The 27,358-nt window shown below is 43.9% G+C and overlaps 1 protein-coding gene across 2 annotated transcripts in view; it reads left to right on the plus strand.

Annotated features, from left to right (window-relative positions):
• The window catches only part of PREPL (prolyl endopeptidase like), a 44,268-nt gene extending 19,964 nt beyond the window's left edge, over nt 1-24,304 (plus strand). For both annotated transcript variants that reach the window (XM_006125467.4, XM_006125466.5), the window contains exons 6-14: nt 1,468-1,684; nt 4,112-4,297; nt 6,128-6,322; nt 11,918-12,093; nt 15,282-15,498; nt 17,195-17,344; nt 19,231-19,357; nt 23,108-23,190; nt 24,141-24,304. In XM_006125467.4, coding sequence (XP_006125529.2) covers nt 1,468-1,684; nt 4,112-4,297; nt 6,128-6,322; nt 11,918-12,093; nt 15,282-15,498; nt 17,195-17,344; nt 19,231-19,357; nt 23,108-23,190; nt 24,141-24,194 — 1,405 coding nt within the window. In that variant the 3' untranslated portion in view covers nt 24,195-24,304. The remainder of the gene's footprint in view (nt 1-1,467; nt 1,685-4,111; nt 4,298-6,127; nt 6,323-11,917; nt 12,094-15,281; nt 15,499-17,194; nt 17,345-19,230; nt 19,358-23,107; nt 23,191-24,140) is intronic.
• The last annotated feature ends 3,054 nt before the right edge of the window (nt 24,305-27,358 follow it).

Genomic DNA, 27,358 nt, shown 5'->3' on the forward strand with positions numbered 1-27,358 from the left:
TTCAGCCTCAGGAACCATCAAGTTGAACACCAGCCCTGATGACTCCATTAAAATGGGGGTCCAACCCACCTTGAGGTCCTGACACACAGTTTGACAGCCACTTACCTAATGTGACTGCCTGCATAACACAGGCCTTAGATCCTCACCCAGCAACTTCTGCATCACGACATATCTTCTACTTGAGCTGTGTCATCTTAGAAAGACAAGCAGTCAGTGTGGAACTTTGAAGTGATGGAAGAATTCATCACATCCCTTGGTAACTTGTTCCAGTGGTTAATTATTTGTACTATTAACAATTTGAAGTTTGATTTTGGTCTGGTTTCAACTACCAACCATTGGCTCTCATTTTGCTTACAGCTGCTAGAATAAAGAGCCAGCTTTAGAAACACTGACCTAGAAGACTACTTTAGAAGTAGTACCATCTGGCCTTTGACAAAGTGCAATTCTGTGGCAGTGCTTTATGTTTTCAGTAGGTGTGTTTGGAATGGGAGAAAAGACTTTTGGTTTAACAACCTTAGTGGGATCCACATCAGGATTGACATTGGTAAACCTGGGAAGAGGGAAAAGGCATTGAGACATTCCAGGCTGTACTACTGCCTCTTCACGTGCTTGTGCAGCATTTTTCTTGAGTAACTGCAGTGATTTTTAATAATGTAAAATGAGTGTTAGGATAGAACGTTACATGTCTGCTTCCTCCCTGCCCTTCATGCTGCTGCAGAGGCAGCAAGGGGCAAGAGAGAACTTGTGTGTAACCATGAAGGTTAACCGATGAGTCCAGGCTCATCTATTAAGCATTTAATCATGTATCCTAACACATCTCTAGTTTGATATTATGCCTATTACCATAATCTGAAAGCATCATTGATACTGACGTGCACTACAGTAAAATTACTCCAAGACTCATTTTACATTTTTACAAACCACTAGAGTTACTCAAGAAGAATGCTGCGCAAGCAAGTGAAGAGGGGGCAGTACAGCTTTTCCCACTTCCCAGGTTTACCAATGTCAATCCTGATGTGGATCCCACTAAGGTTGTCAAACCAAAAGTCTTCTTTCCCTTTCCAAACACACCCCAGTCTGAACCGACTGAAAACATTTAGCACCACCACAGAGTTGCACCATCTCAAAGACCAAATGTTGTTACTTCTAAAGTAGTTTTCTAGATCATCGTTTTTATTTGTTTGGGGATTTTTTCCCCTCTCGGTTTTTAGTTTTGTGTTTGGCTTCCAAGATTTTTCTTTCTACTTGTTCCTTTGGAAATGTATTTATTTTCTAACTTGCCCCTCATAGGTGTTTCCTTGGAGGAAGAAGACAGCACAACTGTCACTAGAGTCCGAAAGTCCTGAACTTTCTATTCCTTGCCCTAACAACTAGTTGTGCTTCGTCTGGAATTGCTTCTTTCTGACAGAACTGAGACTTTTTGAAATAAGAACTCTGTGAGCTTAACTTCATTATTTTTTCTTGCAGGTTTTTTGTGGATATAAATTGCACAAAAGACAGACGTTTTCTCACTATCAACAGTAACAGCAAGACTAGCTCTGAAGTTTGGTTGGTTGACTGTAGCCATCCTTTTAATTCACCTATTCTTGTACAACAGCGAACTAAAGGGGTCATTTATCATGTTGAGCACAGATGTGATGAATTATACATTCTTACTACTTATGGAGAGCCTGCAGAATACAAGGTAGTCTTCTGACAAACTAATAAAGCATTGTATTCATTCAGATGCCTGCTATAAATTACATGAAAGTAGACTTCAATTTGTTTATAAGGGGAGTTGATTTTATTTATGACAGTTTAGTTGAGAATTTTTTAAAAAAAACTAGACATGTAGTGGATGGCATGGCTCTAAGGGCATGCCTCTAAAGGCTAACAATAATATATAGAATCTTTTACCTTTAGGAATGCTAGTTTGACTCTGTTTCATCTGGTGATTCCTGAAAAAGATTATTCTGTTGGTTGTTTAGCCTATATTAAAATCTATTGGTGGTTTCAGTCCAATTTCTAGCTGACCAGTGTTTTTATTGGAAAAATACCACCCACAGGTTAGTGATAAAGCATATTGGCTGAGCAGTGTGAGGAAGTTTGTACTGCCATTGCCCATGCTGTTATTAGAAAAAAAAAAGACTTTGTCTGCAGGGCATCAGTCTATTACATTTCATCAGCACTAAACTTACTTCTACAAATGTACATTTTTACAATACACACTAGACATTTGTAACCATCCAATTCTGTTCCCAGTTCTTGGTGCATACCTTGCCCTCTTGGACACCATTTCACCTCTTTATTGACTTCCTGCTGAGATGCTTAGAATCTCATAGAGAATATTGCAAGTTTTATTTTAAAAGAAACATTGTGCTGCTCATTTTCTCAATTTTTTATAGGATTTAGTACATAAACAGGAAGTCTTGTCCTTTGTTGAAATAGACATCTAATTTTTTGCCAACATTCTGCCTGGCTGATTTATACCACTCTTCATTTTGAATATGCAAGTCAAATAAACTGAATAAGCATATCCAATATTCACACTTCTATTTTGAGGGTACTTCACCTTCCTTAAAGCAGTGGTTTTCAAATTTTTTTCTCATGACCCAGTTGAGGAAAATCGTTGATGCATGCAACCCAACAGAATCTGACTAGAGTGTGGGCTCTGGGGTGAAGCTGAGGATGAGAGCTTTGGGGCTGTGACTTTGGGGAATCAGGACTGGAGCAGGAGGAGCTTACCGTCAGCAGTACAGCGGGGTGCTAGTACAGGCTTCCTGCCTCTCCTGGCACTACAGACCATGCTGTGCTCCAGAAGCAGCTAGAGCAGGTTCCCAGCCCGTGGGAGTGCAGAGCTAGTGCGTGGAGCAGGGGCAGTGCACGGACCCTATGTGCTCTCTCTCCCCTCCTCCCTCCAACCTAGGAGCCAGGCCTGCCGTGCAGTCTGTAGTGCCTGCCTTAGCACTATCACTGGTGACCTGATCACTTTGCAGCAGTGAGACTTGGTGTCACGATCCAGTACTGGATCATAACCCACAGATTGAAAACTACTGTTCTAAAGGATAGGTTACCAGCCATTACTAAAGGCATAGATCAGGGGTAGCCAACCCATTCTGGGCAAAGAGCCAAGATAGCAGTGGATCCAGCGAGAAGAGGCGGGGCAAAGTTATCAAGCAAAAAAAGAAAAAAAGGACTGCCCTTTTAAAAGGAGCTTCCAGTTGCATTTGGTCAAGCCAAAAAAAAAAAAAGGCCCCTTTAAGAAAATGCATTTAAACGCGTTTTGAGGCTTTTTGGCCACAGCAGGCTCCCAATGCCATCTATAATGCTACATCTTTCATACCATGCCAGCCAGCTCTCCTGCCCAGGTCAGCACGGGGAGCCAGAGGACAGGGCCGTTTCTGGGGGCACAGGGACAGGTTATGAGCCACTGGGGGAGAAGGGGATGGACTTCGTGAGATGTAGCCGGGGGGCGGGAGGGGGAAGGGAAGAGCCGCATGCAAGCCTCAGGTTGGCCACAGCTGGCAGAGATAATTAGATACCAGTGTTTATACTGTTGCCTTATTGGCCCAAGCAGTTAGCCAGTTTTCATGACTTTGCTAGGTTGTTTTGCCTAGTAGAAAAACTATTAAACTGTTACACAAACCAGATATTTTTGTGCAATTCTGTTTACAAAAAAGCATATAGCATCCCTAAATACAGTAAAAACAAATAAGAACAGGCAGTTTCATAGCTTTCAATGTCGTTCCAGTGAATTCTGTGGTCTAAAAAGCTCCTCATTGCTCCCTCTTAGAGCCATACTCACTGCTGCTTCTGGTCTCACACTTGCACAGCAAGCAATTGGACAATCCTAACTCCGTCTGAGCTTTACCTTCATTTCTAGGGAAATCCCTTAATTCACGCATTTTACCTACTTTGGGTAGTGACTTCCTTTTGTCTCCACTACAGTAGGGGGAATTTAATTTAATTTTGCCTGAAAGAAGGGTGATTACCAAGCCCATGACTTTTAATCAGTTCTGCTATTGATGGCAGACATGAACAGCTTCCATTATGACAATTTCCAAGTATGTATGTACTATTTTTGTAACTCCTATCATTTCATTCATGGTGGGGTTTTTTTTTCATTTTGTAGTTGATGAAGACTCCAGTTGGTTCCTATGGTATGGAGAACTGGCAGTTGGTTTACACACTGAAAGAAAAGACTAAGCTAATAGACTTAGAGATGTTCAGAGATCACTGTGTGATGTTTTTGAAACACTACGGTCATCTTTATTTAAATGTGATTTCTCTTGTTTCTCATTCAGTTCAGTCTATTAAGGTATATTTTACATTTTATTTTTACAATAATTGGTTTAATACATGAAGACAGTCACTTTTGGCTTTTAATATAAATGTAAAATTCTATAGTACAGGCAGTCCCCGGTTTACGTACAAGATAGGGACTGTAGGTTTGTTCTTAAGTTGAATTTGTATGTAAGTCGGAACTGGTACATATTGTAGGGGAAACTCTAGCCAAACATTTCTCCAGAGCTCAGTTTTATTCTCCCACACCTCACTTCCCTCAGTCCTTTATTCTCAAGCTGAGGTGTCTGCTGAGAAAAGCCGCTCCACGTCTCCCTGGTCTGCTGGGGGGAAGCAGCTAGTGCGGGGTTGCCTCACCCCGTTTGTAAGTAGGGATCCGATGTAAGTCGGATCCATGTAACCCGGGGACTGCTTGTACTATAATAGTGACTCCGTGTGTTTTACTGTTGACTTATCTCTTATTGTAGTCAGGCCTATTTCAAAGCTCCTTACTCAGGTTAAGAAATCATCTGATTGACTTTACTGGACTTACTGGTAGTGTAAAGTACAGTGTGAGTTAGGGTATACTAATATAGTCCCTGGAGAGGAGCAAGATAATAGTAAAAGTCAAATTAAATGGAAAAGGGATTCAAAAGACCAATGTGTAATGGTGACCTGCCCTAATAGTATTTTAGAAGAATTATATTTGTTGCAATATGATTGATACAAATAAATATTTCTTCCTTGTCCTGGTTATTAGATGACAAATTTTTGTTGTTAGAAATTAAAAGGAAAAAGATTGATCTCATAAAAATAATTTAATTTCTATAAACAATTTAACTAAATGCTTTTAGAATTGTTTCTTTGTAGTTATTTAAAAATACAAATCTCCTGAAGAAGCTTTGTTGCAGTCGTTACTAATGTTATATTCCACAAACCTCCTTCCTAATGGTGTTCCCATAGGTAAATATAGTACACTTCCAGCATAGTTGCTGGGACTGTTGCTTTTCTAAATTATCTTGTTCAGTTGAATCAATTGTTCATAGAAGGGACTGCAATTTCTCTGTAAAACTTTGACTTCTAAAGTGGCACAATTTCTGAAGCCTCTATCAACCTGCTAACCAGAACTCCTTAAAGAAAGTAAGCGGTGGTCTAGCAGAGGGCTTGACATAGGAACCTGCTGCTTCCAAAGAATGAATCTTGATTCCTTTCACTTTTAGTGGAGTTAAAATCTTAAACATAATAGCAGTGAGTTTCTGAGTGTAGATGTGCCAAGAAAAGGTTTTGTTCTTCACAGTAGCTAGCACTGCGAACGAAGTTAGAGGCAGGGATTTTAAGTGGCTGAGCACTACTGAGCCAACTTGCGGCACAGAGTAATAACTGACATTGACTTGGCTGTATTACAAGTTGAACAAGAAGTGGTAGATCAGAAAGGAAATGAGATAAGGAAAATTGTTAAAAATATAGTAGCACACAAAGTAATCCCGAAAGAGAGACTATTTTAGCAAGATTTAAAAAAATATAATTAATACAGTATTCTCATTTTAAATAGTCCTTTGAATATAGCTGTTTTTATTTTGTGCTCTCTATGGAAAACCTTAGAATTAGGTTTATGTTCCATGTAAAATCATGGTTGAACTTCATTAGGTGGCTGTAGAAAAATATTAGCTAAACTCTTACACTTGTTGACACTCTTTCGTTACATACTTTAATTTATAAGAAATGGAGCTTGTGTTAAATACAAACTGAGATCAATAAGGATTATGTCCAAATCTTTTCATTTGAGAGGAGACAATGGATGATTATAGAAGCAGTAAAAGGTTTCACTTTAAGTTTTTGGCATTATTAACAATTTTCATTTTCTCAGTTACCTGCATGGGCCTGTGCATTTGAGTCAGAACCCCATCCCGACTACAATGCCAGCACTTGCTATTTTCAGCTCACCTCTCCTGTACAACCCCCTAAACGTTTTGCATATTTATTGGTGGAAAATCATCTCACTGAGGAGGAGGCACCAATTACAATTACTTGCCGCACTGTACGGTTAGAAGCTAAAAGCAAGGTAAGATTTTCAGTTGCTTCCTCTCCCATACTGGAGAAACTGTCTCTGGGTATGTCTACACTGCAAAATTTAAGTTGAATTTATTCAAGTCGATCCTTTAGCACCCAAGTATACAAAGTCAAAGGTGCATGTCCTCCCTGGGCACATGCAATCAATGGAGTGCATCCCCAGTAGCATGGCTACCTTTGATTTTGACGGTGATGTACTGTGAGTAGCCATCCCACAGGTCCTGCCATCCTTTTGCATTATGGGTTAAGCTCCCAGAACCTGATCGAACAAAAATATTGCAGCAAGTGGTTATGGGTATATGTTGTCATCTTCCCTTAATGCACTTATTTCCTCTCCCTCCCTCTTGCACCCTCTCCCCCCCGCCAAAAGCAACAGCAAACAATATTTGTGTGCGCCTTTTTCTCTTGTTATCCATGCAGACACCATAGCATGGCAAGCATGGATCCCACTCAGCTGCAAACTGGTGTGGTAAGCATTGCAAACACCTCACACATTATACTGTGGTTTCTCTAGAGCCTAGCTAGAGCTGCCAGAGTGAGGAAGGATTTGAGGAGGTCGTGAACATAGACGTGCAGGAACACACTGAGTGGAGCAGATGGCATATTCTGACAGCAGTCAATCCTGTTGACACAGTGGAACACTGATTCTGGTCCCATGAGACAAACACAGAGTAAAGGGACCACATAGTAGTGCAGCTGTGGGCCAATGAGCAGTAGCTGCAAAACTTTCACATGGATAAGGCCACTTTCATGAAACTTTATGAATTGCTTTCCTCCATCCTGAAGTAAGGGTGTTAAGGACTAACTGACCCTAGGCTCCTCTTAGCATTTCAAAGTGGCAGTGCAGCATGGAGCACAAATGCGCCGCATGAGCCCAGTGGAGCAGGGAGCATCAAGTCGACTAGTCGATTCCCCTCCCCCCCGCTGCCTCTAAGAGGAGTTACTTTAAAGCGGCAGCACTGCACAGTTGATCCCAGCTCAGCTGTGTGGCGCTGCCCCTTTGAAATGCTGCAGCGGCGTTTCAAATGAGCAGCACCACATGGAGCCCAAGATCAGCTCCATGCAACACTGCTTTGAAACACTGAGTTGGCGTTTCAAAGGGGCAGTGCGCTGCACAGCTGAGCCCAGGACTCTGATTCCCCCACTGACCCCAGGCTCCATGTGGGTGCTTTGAAATGCACAAGAGCCGCCGCTGGCATGCCTGCATGCAGCCTGGAGTCAGTGGGACTTCCTGCTGGCCCCAGGCTGCACGCAGAGTTCCGCATTCCTCCTTTGAAATATACAAGAGCTCCCTCGGGGGCTCTTGCACATTTTAAAGGAGGAATACGGAAGTGCCTATCCAGTAGCCGGGTAGTCGATGGAAATTCCATCAACTACTCAACTAGTAAATTACTCAGTATTTGACATCCCTACTCTGAAGTGCATCCATACCAAAATGAGACCTCCTCTGACAATAGCCAGTGGCAATTGCGTGTGGCAGTAGCCCTTTGGAAGCTTGCAACATCAAACTGCTACCAGTCAGTTGAGAATCAATAGAGAGTGGGTAGATCTATATGCTCTCATCTCTTCCTATTCAGTGCATATGACCTGAAACATCGTTCTCCTCCATGCAATCTGTCCACACCAAAACAGCACAATTGAATGCATTTGGCTCATTAAACACTTCATACTGTGTACATTTTTTTCATTACCTTATCTGTGATAGCCGAAGTGCCGGAGGATCTGGGAGACTGGGTAACAGTCAGGCCCACTGACAAGAAGGAAGAGGGGGGCAAAGAGGGAAGTTGACCCAGGGCTCAGCGATTCTAAAGGACTCTGCTTCTGCTGCTGATACTGCAATCATAAGGACAGTGGCAGATAGTGCCCTGAGCTCTTTAAATCACCACTGGAGCACCGTACTGGGGGGACTGGAGGGTGGGCTCCGAGCAGCACAGCTCCACGTCTTCCGGAAGTCCAGAGCCAGGTCCCCCACCCAATCTTGTCCAACGGCCCAGCACAGCTGTTGGTGCTCCCGCAGTCACTATTGTAGCTCCATTGTGGAAAAAAAATCAAGCGTAGAATTTAGAGAAGATACATTGTAAAACACAGAAAGTTAATTTCTACAATGAAGGAAGCACTGTTGCACAAAAGGCATGTTTTATGTACAAGTTCAAAGTTATCGTTTTAAGCACCTGCTAAGGAGGTAGAATACACACACCATGGGGCAGTTGGACTCTGTTTGATGGCAAGCAAGAGGTTGGGGTTCTTGCTCTTTTGCTTCAGCTTTTAAAAACTTGTATGGCAAAGTGTTGTAAAGTACACCCCTCATAGTTATCTAGGTGTCTGCATTTGCAGAGGGGCCTTCCAAGGGCTGGGTGACTGAGCAGGTTTGTAGGGGCTCATGTGGCCAGAATGTGTTTGCCACCACGTCTCCCTTATCCTTGTTCTCCTGTAAAGCCTTTTGCAAAGACGGCAGCAAACCTTGGGTCATGATTTGTTGGAGATGAGCAAAACAGAGGTGGATTGCCTCAGTGCTATCAGTTACAGAGCTTCCCCTATTTCATCCAGGTTACCATGCATGATATCAGTCTGCTCTGAATAACAGAGTATATAAGGGAGCGGATGCTGACTGAATGAGGTCAGAAACCTAGACCTTACGCCCGTGGTCACCAACCCGTCGATCGCGATCGTCTGGTTGATTGCGAGGCCTCGACCAGTCGATCGCGAGGTGTTCAGGTAACCCCGCCCCCATTTTCCCATCACCACCGAGAAGCCCTGCTACCTACCTCTAGTGTAGTGCCGGCTTCCCGCAGGGTGGACGGAAGTCCTCTCTGAAGCCCGCGTCACTTCCGGGGGTTCCGGAAGTGCACAGGCTGCTCCCCCTCCCACAGCTCTGTTGCGTGCTGGGAGAGGGGGCGTTGGCCCTAGAGGAGAAGTGCGGAGGCTTCCCTGTGCCGCCGGCGCCGGGGGGGTGAGTTGGGCACAGAGGTTTCCCTATGCTGCGGGAGCGGGAGTCAGCCCCGGGGTTTAGCTGCGCTGCAGGAGGAGAGGGAGTTGGCCGGGCCACGCTGTGGGAGGGGGGTTTGACCCCGGGACAGGCACCCATGGGGGTTGGCCATGCTGCAGGACGGGGTTGGCTGCGCTGCGCCACGGGAGGGGGATTTGGCCCGGGGGCAGGTGCCCGCGGGGTTGGCCGCACTGCGGGAAGGGAGGAGGTCGTGCCACGGAAGGGGGGTTTGGCCCCGCCGCGGGAGGGGTGGGGGTTGCCCCTGGTGCAGGCGCCCACGGGGGTTTGGCCCCGCCGTGGAATGGGGGGGGTTAGCCCCGGGGCAGGCACGCTTGGGGTTTCCCTGTGCCACGGGGGGCCCAGAGGAGGCATGTGCTGGCTTCCCGCGGGGGGGGGAAGGAGGGGAGAGAGAATCCTGGGAGGAGGCAGATGCAGATGACTCTGCTGCCACTGGTACCCTGTCCCCATTCCCCAAACTCTGTCCCCATTCCCCTGTCCCCAGCCACAGAACTCTGTCCCCATTCCCGTCCCCACTCCCCGAACTCTGTCCCCACTGGCACCCTGTCCCCTGCTGCAGAACCCTGTCCTCTGCCCTCCCAGCACCCTGTTCCCTCTCTCCTGCCCCCAGCTGCAGAACTCTATCCCCACAAAATGTATAATTATAAATGCTTCATTTTAGATTTAAATATCATGAATAAAAAACTGACCATTTATTTCATAACTATAAACACGTGATTTTAATTTTATATATTGCATAATTTAAAAATAAAGTGTTTATCAGAGTGTGTAAGTAAGGGCTGGGGATAGCAAGTGATGGACAGGAGGAGAATAAAGAGGGCGGGGCTTCAAGGAAGGGGCGGGGCGGTAGATCTTTGCCTGTTCTGAGATTTAAAAAGTGATCTTCGGTGTAAAAAGGTTGGAGACCACTGCCTTATGCTATAATGCTTTGTGCTGCCAATATGCTAGATCACTTACTGGTAGTTTGGTGTGGAAAGGTGTCCTACTGTGGAGTAAGGCAATCCTCGCTAGAAACTTTTGAGAAGGATTAAAGAGTGCCTCTGAGAGCTTTGTAGAGATATGCAAGGAGGATTCCCACTCCATCTCCAAACACGTTAACACACTTTTCTTTGGAGTCCCTGCTGTCTAGGCAGAATGGTCACCACTGTACCGCTCAGGGCAGATCACACTGATAAAACTCAATTACATTTACCCACAGTAGCATGATTACAAATGTGAACTCACCAAAAGTGCCCTTCTCACCTTCATGATATGGCAGCAAGAAGTTTTAAGAGGGGATTGGCCCCAGAGTTAAAGAAAGGTCCTGACTGTTGATGAGATTGGATCTTCTGCTTGCCTGCTGAGCATTCTCATCGTCATCTACAATTTCATTACCGTAGGGCCCCGGGAACCTCACAGGGTTTTTTCCACCTTGCCCTATGTGATTTTGGCATAGACATCAGAGTTTCTTCTGTTGTTTCAGAGCTCTGCCTGTACAGATGCCTCTCCCCATACAGCAATCAGCTCCTGGATCTCCTGCATGCTCCAAGCTGGAGCTTGTTTGTAATCCTGGGCATTCATGGTCAGTCAGGTGTGCTGCTGGTTTCCCCCATGTTAGCCAAACAGAAAACGAAATTCTTAAATTCCCAAGGCTTTTCTTGTGCACCTGTAAAAGCAGCAGAATTGAAATGCTGGCCAGAGTGGTCACATTGGGGCACTGTGGAAAACTTTCCAGATTCCAAGAACATCGACTTGAACAGCACTCTGTCTGCACTCTCCCAAAGTCGACCATGCAAGGTTGAATTTAGTGCTACTCCTCTCATTAAGGAGTACAGAAATAGACTTTAACTGCCCTTAAAGTCAGTGGATCACGCTGGATGGTGTAGACCCATTGGTTATAAAATCGGCCAACTTTGACCTTATCTCCTCGTGAAGAGCAAGCCTCTGGAAGGGAATAAGAATTAAATGTCAAAGAACTACTGCCATATTTACTAGAACAGTCAGTGTTTTCTACTGTGCTACAGGAAAAAGATCAGGAAAAACGCAGAATTAATGGGGGGGGGTTTCCAGATTTTGTGTATCTTGGAGCTGGTATGCTATAGTTAAGTGGATGTAGCTGAACATGACATCATGTATTATGTCTTTTATGACCTTGCTAGTTGGTCTATTATGTTCTGGATGACAAAGAAAAAAATACCAAAATGATGTACAGTGTACATCAGTTAAGAAGGGAAAAAATTTAACCATCTTCTGACTAAAGTAGTTGAGATGTTAAGTTAATAACAAGTTTGCTGCTACAGTAAGTGCTAAACTATTCAGTTCATAATACATATTAATGGTGTTACAGGGGGCGGGAAGAGCTGGGTACTTTGATGCTTTAAACACACCTCAGGTGTTGCACTTAAATTTTTACACTCTGCATCAATAAACGAGCCCAGCAGAGGTTCAGTTTCTTACTTTATTTTTCAAGAGTGCTTTGTACAGTCTAAGTGGGGAAAAAATTACTGTAATCAAAAAAACACATTTAAAATAAATAATTGAAGTTTTCATTGTCATTGTGAACTCTGAAACATCCTTTAATGTAAAATACTCCTTCATTTCCAGGATGAAATTTTGGTGCCAATTACAGTTTTTTATAATACAAATTCTAAGGAGCTACACAGGAAACCACTTCTGGTTCATGTATATGGAGCTTATGGCATAGATTTGAACATGAGCTTTAAAACGGAGAAGCTGATGCTAATTGAAGATGATTGGATATTAGCATATTGCCATGTAAGGTAAGATTCAGTTATATAATGTAATAAAGATTTTTATTTGTAGGGCACTTGGTCAATATTTTAGAAACTCATCTGGACAGCTATGAAAAGTCTTTTCATTTTGCTGTCATGTACTGTAGCCATTCCTATACAATCACATTTCTATCTCTCCACAAAATTATTGGTGTCCTTTTTGGTAATTACTTAATTCTAATTACAGCTTAAGTGCCCTAAAACAAATTTGGTTACATTCATGAGATCTATGCACAATGCTTAGGTGTTTCTTCAGGATGTTTGTGTTTGATTTTTCAGCCAACTCTTTACAGCAGTGTTTCTGAAAGTGTTCCACGGAATCACTTTGAGAAACACATTAACTGACCACCCCAGTTTGTTTATTTACTGGTGCCCTGGGCACAGAGCCTCGCAGCTCCCATTGGCTCCGTTTCACTCTTTGCAGACAAGGGGAGCTGTGGGAAGCAGTGGCCCGGCCCACGCTGCTTCCCGTGGCTCCCGTTGGCTGCAAAGGACGAAACGGAGCCAGTGGGAGCTGCGAGGCTCCATGGCCACAGTGCCAGTAAATAAACAAACCGTAGCGGCCAGTTAATGTGTTTCTCAAAGTGATTCCGTGGAACATTTTCAGAAACACTGATTTACAGTATCTCAGGCTTCTCTAATACACATAATTTTCTGTAGAAGTCACGTCTTATTCTTGCTCAAAAAGCATAATTTTTGCTATTATGTTCATGTTGTAAGGATATACCACCACCCTCTTTTTTACCACAAATGACTCTTTCCACTTTTCATCTGGTTCTAAAAAATTCATGCATCTGTTCAGATACACAGATACTCCATTATTTCTCAGTTATGTTCTTTAAAAGGAAAAAATGTTGCTTAAGTGAGATGAAATTCTATTTATTGCTTGTGAGACCTGTTTAATTAAAAGTCAGCTTCTGAATCCACAATTACATGTATATTTTGCTATTGCTTAATGGAAAATATTATTTTTCTCTTAGCATCCTAGCATATGTTTTCCCATTTTACTTGGTTCATAATGATAATATTATAGATAAAAAATTCTGACAATTTAACTAATTGAGATTTTGTTTTAAATTAAAAGGATGGTGTTATATAATTTAGATCCATATTACTGGTTTGTGAAAAATATTTCTGTGACATTACATACGTAGAATCATAGGATTGGAAGAGACCTCAGGAGGTCATCGAGTCCAAACCCCTGCCCAAACCAGGACCAACCCCAACTAAATCATCCCAACCAGGACTTTGTCAAGCCAGGACTTAAAAACCTCTAGGAATGAAGATTCCACCACCTCCCTAGGTAACCCATTCCAGTGCTTCACCACCCTCCTAATAAAAGTTTTTCTTAATATCCAACCTAGACCTCCACTGCAACTTGAGACCATTGTTCCTCATAGATGAAAGGACTAGCAGATTTACCCAGTGTTCCTCATAGCCATAAATCGATTAAGGTGGTTTTTTTTTAAATAAAAGGAAAATGTACATACTTCATAAAAATTATTTTTGAAAAATAAAGTTAATTTTTATTTCAGTATTCTTAAAGGCATTGTTAAAATTTTTCATTTAATTTTATTTAGCAATTTTTTTAAAATAGGAATTCCATCAAGAATGTTTTTTCTTCAGCCCTATGAACTCTTTCATTTACTGTGTTTTAACAAAAAAGGAATATAGTCAATTTGGTTTCCAATAACATTGTCTTCTAGTTTTAAAACCATAAGCATTGATTTAGCTATGCCAAAACAGAGCACTACTCCAACTTTATCCATTTAATCTCTTTTCTGCAAGGTTTATTGAGAAGCACTCCTGTTCCAGCTTCATCCTATTTTTCTGGCTCACCTTAATTCAGTCTCTTTCAACATTTGTTCAGTTTCATCAGTTTGTATATTAAACAGTACTTGATTTGGTGATTGTCTCTTTTCTGTTTGGTTTTATGAGATGCAGTCTCATTCCAGGTACATCTCCTTTTCCTGGAACAACCAAACCCTTACGTTGCCTTAAGTTATAAGAGGAAACTGTATCCTGAATTTGGTGCCTAGCTCTTATTGTTTAGGAGGAGTTCTTGAACAAAGAGACACTCTCTAAAATATATGGTAGATTTAAAAAAAAAAAAGAATTGAACTTTCCTTGAAGTGTTTATATTCTACACATTATAGCACTGTGCAAATGTATAAGAGCCAGAAAGTGAAACTGACTAGCCTAGTGTAATAACTCAAATGGAATGAAAGGCAAAACCTCAAAGAATGTAATGGGTCAAAAAGTAACTCACTAATAAACACTGAAAAATTAAATAACAGAGAAATATGTATAAATAATTTTAAAGTGATATCTACTTTATTAATTTAAAATAATGACCTACTGTGCCAACAGCTTATTCAAACCTTCCCTTATAGTCCTTCTGTGATGACCTTATGGAATATTCATTCTAAGAAGATGGTGGCCTGTACAGTTCCAGAGACAGGGCACACATGTTTATGTAGAATAGCGATAGAAATGTAGCTGTGTTAGTCTGGTGTAGCTGAAACAAAAAACAGGACGATGTAGCACTTTAAAGACTAACATGATGGTTTATTAGGTGATGAGCTTTCGTGGGCCAGACCCACTTCCTCAGATCAAATACTGGAAGAAAATTGTCACAACCATGTATACCAAAGGATACAATTAAAAAAATGAACACATATGAAAAGGACAAATAAAATTTCAGAACAGAAGGGGGATGAGGGGGGAGGTATTAGCTCTCAGACATTTACCTCCCCTCCCCCTTCTGTTCTGAAATTTGATTTGTCCTTTTCATATGTGTTCATTTTTTTTAATTGTATCCTTTGGTATATATGGTTGTGACAATTTTCTACCACTATTTGATCTGAGGAAGTGGGTCTGGCCCACGAAAGCTCATCACCTAATAAACCATCTTGTTAGTCTTTAAAGTGCTACATAGTCCTGTTTTTTGTTTCACATGTTAATGTGTGTGTGTAAATTTTACCAAAATCCATGGACTTTTTCCCCCCGATATTTCTACCATAAAGATGTGATTAGATGTTTGCATGTAGCTAGATAGAAAGGAAGGGAGGGTTAGTTGAGGATAGTAAAACACTATTACAGATGGTGTTGATGATATCTTAATATTTGAAACATAAGCTGTGTGACATTTGTAACGTGAATTGTTTTAATTTCAGGGGTGGAGGAGAGTTGGGCCTGAGTTGGCATAAAGATGGATGTATGCATAATAAGCGCAATGGCCTTCATGATCTTAAGGCTTGTATAATGCTTTTGCATGAACTAGGATTTTCTCAGCCAAAGTATACAGCACTAACAGGTACCAGTGCAGGAGGAATTCTTGCAGGAGCTCTCTGTAATGCTAATCCAGACCTCATCAGAGCCATGGTTTTACAGGTGATGTTACTTATATTTCTAATGGAATAGGAGGTTAAACTACGTTGTTTATTTTATCATTTCTAAATTGAGAATTAGTCAGCAACTTCATACAGGCAGTCCCCAAGTTACGCGGATCCGACTTATGTCGGATCCGCAGTCACGAACGGGGATTTTCTCGCCCCGGAGAACTGGAGCGGCGGGACGCCTGGTCCCACCGCCCGCCTCCTCCGGGGCGAAAAAAGCTGCTCCCCGTCTCCTTGGTCTGCTGGGGGAGCCAGCAGACCAGGGAGATGGGGAGCAAAGCGGCGGAGGACCCGGGGCCGGACCCACAGCCGCTTCCAGATCAGCTGGAAGCGCTGCGGGTCCGGCCGGATCCTCTACGGCTTTGCTCAGCGTCTCCCTGGTCTGCTGGCTCCCCCAGCAGACCAAGGAGACGGGGAGCAGCTTTTTTCGCCCCGGAGGAGGCGGGCGGTGGGACCAGGCGTCCCGCCGCTCCAGTTCTCCGGGGCGAGAAAATCCCCGTTCGTGACTGCGGATCCGACATACAATACAGATCAGCTGGAAGCGCCGCAGGTCCGGCCGGGTCCTCCACGGCTTTGCTCAGCGTCTCCCTGGTCTGCTGGGGGGGGACGCAGCTAGTGCCCCCCCCCCAGAAGACCAGGGAGACGTGGAGCAAAGCCCGGGGCCTGTGGTAGAGCAGGTGGGGCGCTGCCGGTTGGTCCCGCAGCACCGCTCCTTGGCGCTACTGGACCAACCCGGCAGCACCCCAGCTGCTCTGCCCCAGGAGTCCTGATTCAGCCGCTGGTGATCAGTTTCAGCAGCGGCTGAATCAGGACGCCTGGGGCAGAGCAGCTGGGGTGCTGCTGGGTTGGTCCAGTAGCGCCGAGGAGCAGCCGCGCTACTGGACCAACCCAGCAGCACCCGAGCTGCTCTGCCCCAGGCGTCCCCAAGTTAGCCGCTGCTGAAACTGACCAGCAGCTGACTACAGGAAGCCTGAGGCAGAGTTGCTCTGCCCTGGGCTTCCTGGAATCAACTGCTGATCAGTTTCAGCAGCAGCTGACTTGGGGACACCTGGGGTTCTTAAGTTGAATCTGTATGTAAGTCAGAACTGGTGTCCAGATTCAGCCGCTGTTGAAACTGATCAGTTTTAGCAGCGGCTGAATCTGGATGCCAGTTCCGACTTACATACAGATTCAACTTAAGAACAAACTTACAGTCCCTATCTTGTACGTAACCCGGAGACTGCCTGTACTCAGTGACAGGTTGTTTAAAGATGGGGGTAATGTAGCTTTTTCATTACACTGGGGAGCAGACTGGCATTCTTTACATTAAAGAGTTAGGTCTACTGAAGACTAGAAAAAGAGAGTTGTCCTAGTGTAGGTGAGAGGAGGTGGAAGTATGGCTAAGGATTTCAGCAGAGGTAGAATCAAGGGTTCTTATACACACACTACCTCTGTACACAACAGAATAAATAATTATTTAGAAAATCTTTTTCTGTTGCTCACTGCTAACTTGGAAAAGAAGCTCACAATCATAATATGATTAAAGGAATCTTCCATTGACTTAACTGGGTTTTGTGTCAGGCCATAAATTTTGCCTTCACAGATATTTAATAGATTCTAGTAGAGTAGATTGGACTGCATGTTGAGGTCCAGTGTCCATTCTTTTGTTAATTATCTTAAATTTGTAAAACCATCTTTTTGTTTTGTTTTAGGCCCCTTTCCTAGATGTTCTAAATACAATGTTAGACACTGATCTCCCACTGACTATTGAAGAACAGGAAGAATGGGGAAATCCATTAACAGATGAAAAGTACATGGACTATATTAAAAGTTACTGCCCCTATCAGAATATTAAGCCACAGGTAATAAATAGTAATGACATTTCTGCTTTTTCTTAATACAGTGTATATTACCACACAGAACAAGCAAATAAAACATTTAATCATGAGAATGCAGAGTTGGATTTTCTAAAGATTCTTTCTTTAGGGCAGGAGTGGGGAACCTCAGGCCCACGGGCCACTCGTCTGGATCCGGCCCCCGAGGCTCAGGGTTCACCTCAGCATTGGGGAGCCTGCACTGGCATTCCCCCTCTCACTACCCCTTCCCATAGCTCTGGTGTGCAAAGGGAATATGGGGAGTGTCTTTCTCCTCCTCCTCAGTCAGGGTCTATGTCAGTGAGGGGTGCTTTTGTTTTGTGAGGTTTTTTTCTTTTCACTTGTATGCAGCCCCTGACTGATTTTTTTCTGAGTGATTGGCCCCCAAGCCAAAAAAGGTTCCCCACTCCTGCCTTAGGGCTTTAGGAACATAGAGCTTATAAAAAAAGATCTGGGTTTGTGAACTACATGTTCTTAAAAGAAAATTCCTGATTGAAAATGAATGAAAAGCCACCTTTGCCTAGTTATTTCAAGACTAATATATATTGTTTTGTAGTGGCTGCTGAAACTGAACCTTTCCTTTAGATTATTAATCAGTCTCAAAATTGTTTGTGGCCGACCTACTGTAAAGTACAGTAAAACTCCATTGGTCCGGCATCCAATGCTCCAGCACTCCTGATGGTCCGGCACCATCAGGAACCCAGAAGTGCTCCGGCTGCCGGACAGTTGGAGCTGCTCTACGCCCGGCTTCCCTGATTCAGCCACTGCTGAAACTGACCAGCAGCTGAATCGGAGAAGCCAGGGGCAGAGCAGCTGGGGTGTTGCCGGGTTGGTCCTGTAGTGCTGCCCCTCGGGGCTGCGGGACCAACTCGGTAGCACCCCAGCTGCTCTGCCTCAGGCGTCCCCAAGTCAGCCGCTGCTGAAACTGACCAGCGGCTGATTCCAGGAAGCCCAGGGCACAGCCGGACTATCAGAAGGGGGGGCTATGAGGGATCTGGGGTGGCATCCCCCTCCACCCCTCATAGCCCCCCCTTCTGATAGTCCAGCATATCTGATAATCCAGCACCCCTGGGTCCTAAAGGTGCCGGATTATTGGAAGTTTACTGTATTAGATTGTTCCTATTATACAACAAACCACAACATGAAAATATTGTTCCTTTCCTTGTGAGGATTTTTTAAAAGTTTTGCTGCCAGACTAGGGAATTGTCACTATGGAAGAGGAGTAATGTCAATAACTAGGCACATGGTGCAAATACGTGCTTCAGTGGCATTTCTGATTTGGTGATTCATTTTCTCTGAACTGTGACTGCTTACTAATGCTGTATAACTTCCCTCATCATAGTCTCCTGGATATGTAAATTCCTACTACCTCTAATAGGATGCAGAGTTACTAATTTGACCCTTTTTATCTGTAAATTAAGACCACAGAAAAAAATAAATTTAATTGTAACTAAGATTTTTTTTATTTGTAAGTTAAATGACTAGAGCTCCTTCTATATCACTCCTATAGAGGAAGCGTAGTCCTGGGAAGTGTAGAGCTACTGCTCCTTTAACTCTCAGCAGAGGGTCTTTTTCAGGAGGAGAGAAGAGTGATCAGTGCGCTCTGGTTATCACTTCATGACAGATGGTCACTTGAGGATAAATCTGGCAGTTTTTTAGAGCAAACCAATTTTCAGATTAAAATTATAGGGTTGCTAATGTGGGGCTTTAAAAAAGAAGTTGTTTGCAATGTTAAACATATAGAAGATACCATTGTCAAATGTAACAAACCTTCAAGTACTGTGGTAGAAGAGGGATTCAAAGTGGAATTCTTTAGGTTCTTCATATTTTAGGCAGTGAATATGTTATTAACTTTTTCCTCATCTCTCTTTTAGGCTTATCCTTCTGTTCTAATCACAGCATATGAAAATGATCAACGAATACCACTGATAGGATTATTAAAATATGTTCATAAACTTAGAAAAGCAGTAAGGCATTATGATAGAAGCATGAATAAGAAAGGTAACGTGAAAGTGTCATATGTACACACACACAGTTAAATAAACACACAATTAGTTATTCATCAGCCATAAGAAGTGTAAGACTGGAAGGAACCCCTTGATGCTTCACATAGTTCTATCCACAGAAGGAGGTGTTAGACTATTCTTGCCAGATGTTGGTCTAATCTGTTCTTAAAAACCTCTAATGAAGACATTCGAAATTGCAAATGAAGCTGGGATTTACATATCCCACACTTCATTTGCATAATCGCATTATGGCACTATTTCAAAATAACAAATGCGGTGGAGATGCGATTATTTCGGGACAACACCCTTCTTCTGAAATAACTGTTAAACCTCATTTTATGAGGAATAAGGGTTATTTTGAAAGAAGGGTGCTCTCCCGAAATAACTACGTCTGTTATTTCGAAATTGTGCTATTTCAAAATAGCACCATAATGCGATTATGCAAATGAAGTATGGGATACATAAATCCCAGCTTCATTTGCAATTTCGAATGTCTTCATTTGCATTCCTCTATCAAAAGAGGGTGCAAGTGTAGACATACTTTAAGAGAGCAGTATGACTGCTCAGAGCTCCAGTAGAAAGTGGTAGAAAGGCAGTTGAGAGTCTTTGGGTTAAGTTTAGGGGCAGAAGCAACAGGGGTGATGTCACGGTTGGTATCTGCTATAGACCACCAGATCAGGTGGATGAGATAGATGAGAATTTCCTAAGACAACTAGCCGAAGCTTCCAAATCACAGGCCCTGGTTCTCCTGGGGGACTTTAATCTCCCTGACATCTGTTGAGAGACCAATAGAGCAGTACACAGGAAATCTAGGAAGTTTTCAAAGAATATAGGGGAGAATTTCCTGGTAAAAGTGCTGAAGGAACCAACCAGGGGCCATGCGCAACTTGATCTGCTGCTCACAAACAGGGAGGAATTAATAGGGGAAATAGATGTAGGTGGCAACCTGTGAAGTAGTGATCATGAGATGGTTGACTTCGGGATCCTGATTAAAGGAAGAAAGGAGAGCAGCAAAATACAGGACTTCAGAAAAACACACGTTGACTCCCTCAGGGAACTGATGGGCAAGAGCCCCAGATATTAACATGAAGGGGAAAGGAATCCAAGAGAGCTGGCTGTATTTTAAAGAAGCCTTATTGATGGCACAGGAACAAACCATCCCAGTGCACAGTAGGAAAAGCAAATATGGTAGGCAACCAGCTTGGCTTAGCAATGAAATTCTTGGCGAGCTTAAACACAAAAAGGAAGCTCACAAGAAGTGGCAACTTGGAGAGGAGGACTAGGGAAGAGTATAAATATATTGCTCAAGCATGCAGGGGTGTAATCAGGAAGGCTAAAGTGCAAATGGAATTGCAGTTAGCAAAGAATGTAGAAGGTAAAGGTTTCTACAGGCATGTTAACAATAAGAGGGTGGTCAGGGAAAGTGTGGGACTTTTACTAGATGAGGGAGGTAATATAGTGACAGATGTTGTGGGAAAAGCTGAAGTATACAGTGCTTTTTTTGCCGCTGTCTTCACAGACAAGGTCAGCTCCCAGGCTACCGCACTAGGTAACGCAGTCGAGGACAGCTGTCTGTGGAGAAGGAACAGGTTAAAAACTATTTAGAAAAGTTGTACATACACAAATAAATGGGGCTGGATCTAATACATCTGAGGGTGCCAAGGGAGTTGGCTAATGTGATTGCAGATCCATTGGCCATTATCTTTGAAAACTCGTAGTGATTGGGGGAGGTCCCAGATGATTGGCAAATGTAGTGCCCATCTTTTAAAAGGGGAAAGAGGACAATCCAGGTAACTACCGACCGTTCAGCTTCACCTCAGTCCCCTCAAAAATCATGGAGGGAATCCTCAAGGAATCCATTTTGAAACACTTGGAGAGGAAAGTGATCAGGAATAGTCCATATGGATTCACCAAGGGGAAGTCATGTCTGACCAACCTAATTGCCTTATATGATGAGGTAACTGGCTCTGTGGACATGGGGAAGGTAGTGGATATTATATACCTTGGCTTTAGCAAAGCTTTTGATATGGTCTCCCACAGTTTTCATGCCAGCAAGTTAAGGAAGTATGGATTGGATAATGGACTGTAAGGTGGATAGAAAGCTGGCTAGATTGTTTGGTTCAGTGGGTAGTGATCAATAGCTCCGTGTCTGGTTGGCGGTCAGTATCAAGCAGAGTGCCCCAACTGTAGGTTTTAGGGCTGGTTTTGTTCAACATCTTTGAACAAAGATCTGGAGGATGGGATGGATTGCACCATCAGCATGTTTGCAAAGGACTCTAAGCTAGAGGGGGTAGATATGTTGAAGGATTACTTATACTTATACTATTATTATACTTATTAGCCAGAATGGATAGGAATGGTGACCCTAGCCACTGTTTGTCAGGAGCTGGAGCTGGATGACGGGAGAGGGATCACCTGCTGTATTCACTCTCTCTGGGGTATCTGGCATTGGCCACTGTTAGAAGACAGGATGCTGGTCTTGATGGACCTTTGGTCTGACCCAGTATGGCTGTTCTTATGTAGCGTAGGGATAGGGTCCTGAATGACCTAGACAAATTGGAGGATTGGGCCGAAAGAAATATAATGAGGTTCAACAAGCACAAGTGTAGAGTTCTGCACTTTGGACAGAAGAATGCCAAGCATACAGGCTGGGGACGCACTAGTTAAGCAGCAGTTTGGCAGAAGACGACTTGGGGATTACAGTGGATGAGAAGCTGGATATTAGTCAACAATGTAGCCAAGAAGGTGAACAGCATATTAGGGTGCATTATGAGGAGCATTGCCAGCAGATCTAGATAAGTGATTATTCCCCCTCATTCGGCACTGATGAAGCCACGTGTGGAGTATGGCATCCAATTCGGGGCCTGCTATTACAGAAAGGATGTGGACACATTGAAGAGCGTCCTACGGAGGGCAACAAGGATGATTGGGGGCTGAAGTACATGACTTGAGGAGAGGCGGAGAGATTTGGGCTTATTTAGTCTACAGAAGAGAAGACTGAGGGGGATTTGATAGCAGCCTTTAGCTACCAGAAGGGGGGGTTCCAAAGAGGATGGAGAGAGGCTGTTCTAAGTGGTGACAGATGACAGAATGGGGAGTAATGGTCTCAAGTTGAAGTAGGGGAGGTTTAGGTGGGATATTAGGAAAAATTATTTTACTAGGAGGGTAGTGAAGCACTGGAATGGGTTACCCAGGGAGGTGGTAGAATCTCCCTCACTAGAGGTTTTTAAATCCCATGTTTGACAAAGCTCTGGCTAGGATGATTTAGTTGGGGTTGGTCCTGCTTTGGGCAGAAGGTTGGACTCAATGACCTCCTGAGATCTCTTCCAACATAATGATTCTACGAATTATTCTATGACTAGTTTTAGCTCTTGAATTAGCTGGTCCCCTTAACGGGGAGCCTAGTTGCAGAGAATAAGTAAAGATGGCAGCTACTTGCTGCCTTGTTCAGGAAGAGAAAATCCATCCTCCTGAAAAGAATCAGACAGTTGCATATATATATACTTTCTGACAAATGTAGTCATCAGGAACCATTTAATGCAAATAGTTAACCTTCCAGTCCATTACATGTGGTTCCATGTCATACAGTTCCTTTTTTCCCCTAATTTTCTTGGTGTGGGTGTGGAACTACACATACAACTTGTCTGGGATAAAGGTAATAGCATCCCTATTCGCACAACAGACACACTTCCATCTTTCTTTTTTAATTCAACAGTGATTGACATTAAAATGTTTTTTGTTTCAGGAAACCTGAAACCTAATATCATCTTAAATGTTCAAACAGGAGGCAGTCATTGTGCCCCATTGTGGGAGGATTCATTAAATGAGGTAGGATTCCCTCAATTGTACACTTTTATAGTTTGGACAAAACATATTGATAATGAAGTTTATACTCTCACTGTGATTTCATCATTTTGTGTATTAAATACACATTGGAGTTAATAAATGAGAACAACTGGTTCACTTGCTTGAGCCTGGGAGTTAAGACTCTCAGCTGCTGTTCTTAGCTCGCTGTGTGTCTGGCCATAGACAAGTCACTTAACCTCATTGTGCCTCAGCTTACCCATCTTCAAATAAAAGCGACAAGGAGTCCTGTAGCACCTTATAGACTAACAGATGCATTGGAGCATAAGCTTTCGTGGGCAAAGACCCACTTCATCAGATGCACATTTTTGCCCACAAAAGCTTATGCTCCAATACATCTGTTAGTCTATAAGGTGCTACAGGACTCCTTGTCGCTTTTGCAGATCCATACTAACACGGCTACTCCTCTGATACGTGACACCATCTTTAAATGGGGTTATTTAAATAGAGTACTGCTCACCAGTGTTCTGAGCTTTAATTGTTTGTAATGTGCTTTAATACCTTTGGATGAACAGCTCTAAATATTGCAAATTCTTGGTACAGTAATAATAAAAGCTTTACACCATCCAATTGTAAGTAAATCCTAAACTGTCTACAAGTAGCATTGTGGATTAAGCAAAATAACTCTGAAAGCACCTTGTGACACCACCTTCATTGCTACTGCTGTCCCGTACTTAACTACATTTTTTTTTAATTGGGAAACTTTTCAGATCTCGGGGGCTGCTTTTTTTTTCCCTAAAGAAAAATGAGCAGGAAAATCTTTGTTTATATCTGTTTGCTACAGGGTGCTATTTAATGGCACCAATGGCTATCTTGGTGAATAATGGAGGAAGGAGCCAGAAAAGGGTAGAAAGTCTGACAAATTCAGGTTGTTTTAGAATAAGGCTTTTTTAACTAAATTTTCATTGTTTTAGGTTGCAAGCCACCTTGCTTTTCTGTACAAAGAATTTGGATGTGAGCGAGACTAACTGGAGGAAGTGATTTATTTAACATGCACAGTTATTTCAGGATTTGGATTTCTAAAAGCGAGAGCACTCATTCTCCAAAGGAACGAACTCTAATAAATACCTAGATGTGGTCTCTGCTTCCAGTGCATAACCAAAGGAGGGGCTCCTAAAGGCATAGTTGTGTGAGCTGTAGTCTTATATATGCATACCAGGTGCTGGGTGGCAGTTATAAGAGACGGGGGAGGCATTGGGCCTTCGTGCTCAACCTGTACCCTCTGCCTATCCCTCTTCTGACTGTTCTTTCAGGCTCTCACAGCAGGCTGTTGCAGCCTGGTGAGTCTTCCTACAGAGTGAATCTAGTAACTTAAAAGCAAAATGCCTCCCAGCCTGACAGATCTATTAACATGACATTGAACCTGTAAGAGAGCCATTGGGTGGTAATGAAGCCATTTAACAGACATGTGCCAACCTGGAGGTATATACTGTCAGTTTCTGAAGTTGACATGCATTGCCATGTCTATAGGACCTTAGTTTAAATTTTGCTTTAAATATTTCATTAGTTTGCTGAAGATTATAAAGTCACATTAAAAAAATCCTTGCATAGATTTTTAGATGCGTAATCTGAGTATTCAGTTTTAGCCTTAAATCTTGGATCTTCAGACATAGGTTTTTAAATAAATACTTGGGGGTATGTGAAGTCTGCCCCCATCCTACAGGAGAGCGTCATGCTTAGAGTCATCCACCAGCTGAGCAGCAGCTGGCAGTTGACTAAGGGCCAAGCCTCTTGCAGGGCAGGGGACTTGTGTGCTCCCTCTGCCCCCCCCCCCCCCCGGCCAATCAGGGCTTGAGGTGAGGGGAGAATGCAAAGTCTCCTCCTGCCCTGCCCCCATCCTGCAATGAGCAGGGCAGGGTAGGAAGAGACATCACTTGCTTCCCCACTCCCCCAGGCCCTGATTAGCCTGGGCATGGGGGGAGTGCGAAGTCTCTTGCTCCCTGCTCTCCAGCACTTGGCACTTAGAGTCAACCACCCAGATTGACTCTAGCAACCGCGCACTCCCCTGTCCCTAGGCTCGGATTGGTCAGGGAGAGGGGCAGGACATCCAGTGGTTGGATACAGCCCATAGAGGCCCTTTTGCCCATCCCTGCCCCACATTCTGGAGTCCTCCTCTCAGCAACCCCCAACCCCTCTATGCCCACCTTGTCTCAGTGACCTTGCCACCAGTCATCATCTAGTCCCTGCCTCAGGAGCAAACTGCAGTCTGAAATATCCACTCATCACAGGCAAGGATGTGTAGACCAGCTGCATTCTCCTACCCTTGCTGCCTCCCTGCAGCCCTAGTACCCCCCTCAGGCCTCTGTTGCTAGGTCCTCAGCCTGGGACTGTTCAGGCCTGGGCTTCCCAGGCTCACTCTGCCTTTCTCCAGCACTGCTCTGGGTCCTCCTCTCTCTAGAACTGGAATGAGAGCCTCTTCAGCCTGGCCACCCTTCTCTTTCATACAGTCCCCCTGGGCTCCGATTTGCAGTGTCTAGCTCACTTCTGATTGGCTCCCTTTTTTCCTGTGGAGCGGAGTGACTGTCCCACTACAGCCACTCTTATCTAAAATACACATTTTAATTTCTGTAGTGCAAAACTTGTTTCCATAGTCTTCCTATCCATCCCAGCTGTAATCTTTCTTCCCTCTACTGAGAGTCCTTAAAGGGACAACATCCCTTTCCTTCCAGAAAGCTGGATGAATGCATTTCCCTTTCTTTACTTCTATTTGATCAACTAGTTCTTAAGAGAACCCTCTACCAAAATCAGTACCTTAGTAAGATATCAAATCCTTTGTTATGCCTAAAATCTTTGGAAACCTATTTTTAACAAACATGGTGAAATTTCATAAACTTGTCTATTGTTATGGAGCTCACACAATAAATTTTGTTCTTCCTCAAGTGATTGCTCATGTGTATTCCATGTAGGTGTGTGTACTGCAAGCACGTGTCATCAGAAGTTTTTTCCTTAGCAGTACCCGTTGGGCCAGCAGGGGAGCCCCCTGGCTAATATATACCCCTGCTGCCTCTCCACCAGTTCCTTCTTTCTGCTTGTGAGAGTTTTTGGAATGTGCTCTGCTCTTGCCTTGCAAGCACTCCTCGCAGTTCTCACCTGTTCTTTGTAGTGTTAGCTAGTATTTTTCTAGATTGTTTCGTATCTTGTTGTAAATAGTTGTGGTAGTTACTTAGGCGCGGGGTTCACTTTGTGTCTCTGGCACGTGTGACAGGGCATGTCTGGGCCCCAAGGCTTCATGCCTTGCATGAAGTGCCAGGAGCCTGTGCCCTTTGGGGACCCTCACAAAACCTACCTCCTGTGCCTTGGAGAAGCTCATCTGTCCAAATCGTGCAAGATCTGCAAGGGCTTCAAACCGTGCACCAAGTGAGAGAGTCTCCTTTGAAGATTATCCTTAAGGAAGTGACTCTTCGTCCAGCACCAGCAACCCAGAGTGCACCCGCTTCAGTGCATGAGGCACCTAGCCAGTTGCTTGCCTCTCCAGTGCCACGAAGGCCTCAGCACCAGTCCCAGTCTCCAATGCCTCAGAAGAAACGGAGACCTAGTCAGGGCAGGTCTCTGTCGAGGCAAGTACCATCTGTGCACCCTCAGGCAAGGCACATGGCACCAGCAGGATTGGCACCCGGACCATTGCAGCCCACATTGAGGCACAAGCCTAGTAGAGGATCTTCTGGAGCCCTCAACACCAAACACTTTCAAGGCCTAAAGGGACCTCACTGAATTAACCTCCTCCCCAACACTGGAACTGGGCCTGGCTAAAGAGTATGATGCCAGGCAGCACCATGCTGTAGTCATGGCACCTAGTGCCCGGACACTGAACGTCAGAAGTCGTCATCACATGACTCAGGTACTGTTGACCTCAACACCAGAATGGTCCCCGCACCGTCCTTGGCCGCGGCACCAGTCCCAACTGTGACAATGGTACCGAGACAGGACATTTGCATGGCAGCAGCCCCCAGTTTGGGTTCCTCTCAAACTACAACTTCAGTGTCAGGCAATCCAGCACTGCTCCCCACTATGCCACCACCTCCTTCCCGACACTGAGAAAAGCCGGAGTTGATGGGCTCGGCCTGCCCTGGACGTATGTTGCTGGAGTTCACTGCCCTGATTGAACTCCAAATACTCTACTTCAGAACACTTT

Source organism: Pelodiscus sinensis, chromosome 3, assembly GCF_052426305.1.
Source record: "Pelodiscus sinensis isolate ZL-2025 chromosome 3, ASM5242630v1, whole genome shotgun sequence".
NCBI classification, from domain to species: Eukaryota; Metazoa; Chordata; order Testudines; family Trionychidae; genus Pelodiscus; species Pelodiscus sinensis.